The sequence below is a fragment of the Microtus ochrogaster genome, chromosome 10 (assembly GCF_000317375.1).
Source record: "Microtus ochrogaster isolate Prairie Vole_2 chromosome 10, MicOch1.0, whole genome shotgun sequence".
In the NCBI taxonomy this organism is placed as follows: domain Eukaryota; kingdom Metazoa; phylum Chordata; class Mammalia; order Rodentia; family Cricetidae; genus Microtus; species Microtus ochrogaster.
Genome location: NC_022016.1, coordinates 50,468,097 through 50,472,517, shown reverse-complemented (window position 1 = coordinate 50,472,517; position 4,421 = coordinate 50,468,097). Strand labels below are relative to the sequence as shown.

At 54.0% G+C, this 4,421-nt stretch overlaps 1 protein-coding gene across 3 annotated transcripts in view; it reads left to right on the top strand.

The window, feature by feature from the left end:
* The first annotated feature begins 1,744 nt into the window (after window positions 1–1,744).
* Slc30a2 (solute carrier family 30 member 2) overlaps window positions 1,745–4,421 on the top strand; it is an 8,154-nt gene continuing 5,477 nt past the window's right edge. The window contains exons 1-4 of one of the 3 annotated variants that reach the window (XM_005353074.1): window positions 1,745–1,794; window positions 2,478–2,686; window positions 2,840–2,986; window positions 4,247–4,400. In XM_005353074.1, the coding sequence (XP_005353131.1) occupies window positions 1,745–1,794; window positions 2,478–2,686; window positions 2,840–2,986; window positions 4,247–4,400 (560 nt within the window). Of the gene's footprint in view, window positions 1,795–2,477; window positions 2,687–2,839; window positions 2,987–4,246; window positions 4,401–4,421 lie in introns of those variants that run through there. The other 2 variants (XM_026782304.1, XM_026782305.1) reach the window with 2 other exon arrangements.

Below are 4,421 nucleotides of genomic sequence, written 5' to 3'. Positions count from 1 at the left end.
TGTCTATGAGTTGTCCCAAAACCACAGAGAAACCCTGTCTCGAAAAACAACAACAAAAAAAAGAGATTTTAGTTTCTTCTGCTGTTGGCGGGGGTTGGGGGGGAGCACTACCTCGCAATCCCCCGAGGTTCACAAATTCCAAGCCTGCCTAGGTTACGTAGGGAGACAGTCCTAAGTCAAACAGGGTCCCAGTAAATTGTCCAGGCTACCCTCAAACTCCGAGCTCCTTCTGCCTAAGGCTCCTTAATCCCTGTGGTGACAGGTGTGTGCAGCTGTGTCACGTGTTTCAGTCTAATTTCACAGGTGTTTGGGCACCCAACTAGGTTCTCAACGCTAAGCCGGCCAGACCACTGGAGATCCTGCGAGAAGAGTCCTCTGGTCCCTGCTTCCCGGTCAGCTGAATGCCCAATGCACCATGCCCAGAAATACTTGCTATTACCCAGTCCTCTGAGAAGATTTGGTGTGGGTTTATTGTTGCTTTTTGAGACAGGGCCTACAGCTCTGAAGTACCCCAGGCTGGCCTCAGGCTAGCTATATAGCCAAGGATAACCTTGAACTTCTGATGTTTTTTTTGTTTTGTTTTTTGCCCTTCCACCTTTATAGAGGTGGGCTGTGGAGGGAACTCCAGGCTTCCTGCAGGCCAGGCAAGCACCCTACCTGCTGAGCTACAGCCCTAGCCTTGCCCTGTCTTGTCCTGTTCACTCCTGCCCCCACAGACTACAGGCAAGCTACCTATCAGAGGGCCAACACTGGGGGGAGGGGGGAATAGGGCCCAAGCCCCAGAAAAATGCGACTATGGTCTAAACGGGTGTGTGTGGCATCACACCGGTAACCATGTTTTCTCCTAAACAACGAAACAGGACACTGTTCTTCGTAGAGGTGGAGATAAAGCCGGCAATTCCAGATCCTAATCTCAGCGCAAGGCAGAAGGAACTGGTGCGTTTTCAAGGGAAGCTTGGGTCTGTGACCCCAACGATACTACCCTGGGATACTGCGTGTCTCCGTGTACCCCTCCCACGTAGTCACCCTCCCCCACGCCCTGCAGAAGGAGGCAAACCAGGCCCGTAGCTAAAGAAGATGGATCAAGCTTCCGGGAAGTCTCTCTTCGAAGCTGAAAGTCCGACCCGTAGCCTCAAGAGTCCTCAGTCATCCTGCCAGTAGTCACATCCCTGCCCTGAGGCCTCTCTCTCTTTCTTGGTTTTTGGAGACAGGTTGTCTCTGTGTAAAGAAGCCCTAACTATTCTGGAATTTACTATGGAGACCAGGCTGGCCTCGAACTCACAGAGGTCCGCTTACCTTTGCTTCCTCTCTGGAGTGTTGGGATTGAAGGCGTGCGTCACCACGCCCGGCCGATTTTCTAGAAACTCAGACCCCAAGTCTGACTGGGGGGTTTCGGTCACCCAGTCCTAACATAACAACTCTGGGCAACTCTCAGCAAGTGCTTTGCTCCCGGCAAAGACCCTTAAGCTTTTGGTCGCCGGCCGCTGGGCTCCTTCAGGCTCGGGACGCAGGGGATCAGTGTAGGGGGCAGAGTCGCGATTCCCTTTGCAGCCGGTCACCCTTCCCCCCTCCCCGCGGGCTTTTGCACACGACGCGCGGCGGGCGGCTTCACACGGGGTGGTGAGGGCCGGGGATAAAGCGGGCGGGCGGGCGCGGGGCGCAGCGGCGGGACCCGAGCGGAAGGTGAGTGCACGCTGCCATCGTCCGGCGCGCAACTTCGAGGGCGCACTGTGGGAGAGGCGGCATGCCGACCGTGGACAAGCAGAACCTGCTGGAGAGCACGAGCGGAGCCCGGTAAGTTTAAGCTCCAAGAGGCGGGAATCTGGGTGGCATCACAGGCACCTCCTCTTTGGCCGTCCTGGCTGTGTTTGGTCCGGGCGGGGGCTTGAACCTGGAATCTCGCCAGAGGGATGGGGTGAAGCAAGGGAAAGAGGAAATTGGCGATAGCCTCGTAGCCCCGGGGAACACCTGTCTCACCTGACCAAGCATACAGATCCTGAACACTGCCTGCTGGGGCGCCCCAGTGGAACACAGTCGGGTGCCTGGAACCCCGCCTTCACTCCAGCACTTTGATCCCAGGCAGCCCTGAGGTGGGGAGGCCCTGTGCCCTCGGGTGCGGTGCGCTACATTCCAGGCTACTGTCTTGAGCCAAACTCTGCTCTTTCTCTGCGCTCGACTGGACGGCCTGCCCTTTGGCTAGTTCTTAAAGACTGTCCTCTAGATCTGAGAAGGGGTGGAGGAGGAGGGAACGACTTAGAACAAGGTCCCAAGACTCACTTCCCCAGCATCCCCCTGTATCATTGGCTTCTTACCTCTGACCACCTGGCAGGCACTGTTGTTAACTTTTTCTGGAAACAACGGGGGTCAGCAATACTCCTAGAGACTGACTCTGTGCTCTCCCCACCCCCACCTCCCCCCTTTCTCCTCCCCACCCCCGACCCCGGCTGAGCGTTTCTCTCCCTTCCTTTCACCTCCAGGTCATACTTTGGATCTCTGTGGAAGAGTGAGGCTGGCAGGGCCCCTCCTGTGAACCTGCCTGCTGTTGAGCTGGCCATCCAGAGCAACCATTATTGCCATGCCCAGAAAGATGCTGGTAGTCACCCTGACTCCAAGAAGCAGATGGCCCGGCGCAAGCTCTACGTGGCCTCTGCCATCTGCCTGGTGTTCATGATTGGAGAAATCATTGGTAAGGCCATGGGTGAATTAACAGTGCATCTGACCGTGCAGAGACCCTGAACCCAGTGTGTGTTTTCCAGGGCTTAGAGTCTCAGCAGCCAGTGTACAGAACTGGGGGAGTTAACTCCTTGGGGGAACTTCATTCCGGGCTCGCACTTTGCAGGTGGATACCTGGCACACAGCCTGGCCATTATGACTGATGCCGCCCACCTGCTCACGGATTTTGCCAGCATGCTCATTAGTCTCTTCTCCCTCTGGGTGTCTTCCCGACCAGCCACCAAGACCATGAACTTTGGCTGGCAGCGAGCTGGTAAGGACCCTCGTGGGCCACAGACAGGGTTGATCCGAGAGAGAAAGCCCGGGTCAGAATAGAGTTTTTGTTTGGAATTTTCAGTTTTTTGAGACCGCACCTCTAGTAGCCCAGGCTGGCTGAGATTCCTGATCCTCCTCACGTCCCCACCTCCCAAGTCCTGCAATTCCAGACATGTGCCACACCCAGCTAGTTTGTTTTTGTTTTCATTTTTTTTATAAACAGGATGTTGATAGGTCCACGCTGGCTTCTAACTCACTTGTCTAACCCAGGCTGGTGTCAAACGCAGTAACTATACTGTCACAACCTCCCAAGGACTGGAATTGAGGCCTGTGCCATGACAGGAATGCCAGGAGTAAGGCCGCGAAAGCAGCTTCTGCGGTGAAGGGGGTGTCTGCTTTGGCCTCTGGCCCCTGGGAACTCCCAGTGTGATGGGACAGACTTGGTGCCAGTTATCTGGGAGTTAATGGAGAAGCAAAGTCCACCTTTCTTGCTTAGGAAATAGTGGCCCAGAACAAAAGACAATAGCACTGGCATTGCCTGTCACTGTGGATGCCCTGTGGGGTAGGGAAAGGTCAGTAAACACTGCCTTAAGCTGTTAGTTCCCTTCTGGATGGCACTGTCCCTTTCCTCTCGGGAGAGATGGCCCCATGTCCTCAGCCTCTATTTGTCAGTTGAGCAAAACAAGGAACTGGAGGTGGCTCAGCCGCTGACATCCACTGCTCCTAGCTGTAACTTAACTCCAGCTCTGGGGAGTCTGGGCCCTCTTCTGTTACCTTTAATTAAATTAGGAGTGACCTTACCTTGATTTGGGTGGGAAAATTAGGTAAATGCCCTTAATCCCCGCACAAGGGAGGCAGAGGCAGGTGAATCTCTTGAGTTCAAGGCCAGCCTGATCTATGTGGTGAGCCCACAAAAAACATAAATATCAAATTCAGGCAGTCCTTTTGCCTTAGCAGCCCACATTCTAGAATTAGAGATGTACACCGCCATGCTCGCTATAATATAATATATACGTATATTATATATGTGTGCATATATATATATATGTTTCCTTCTATGTTCAGCAAACAAGGTTGAGCTAAATGATTCTAGATATGAGTTCTCATATATGAGTTGGTGGGATGAGGCATGTCTTCAGGAAACACCAAAGACACCCAGATCCTGACAGCAGTGGGGAGGGGCTTACATGGAGGGAGTAGGCCTTCCCACCCTTAGGGCCCAGGCTGAGGTTGTTCCTGTGGTTGGGCTTTTATCCAGAGATCCTTGGAGCCTTGGTGTCTGTGCTGTCCATTTGGGTAGTAACTGGGGTGCTGGTGTACCTGGCTGTGCAGCGCCTGATTTCTGGAGATTATGAGATCAAAGGGGGTACCATGTTAATCACGTCAGCCTGCGCTGTGGCTGTGAACATCATGTGAGTATGGCCCCAGTTCCC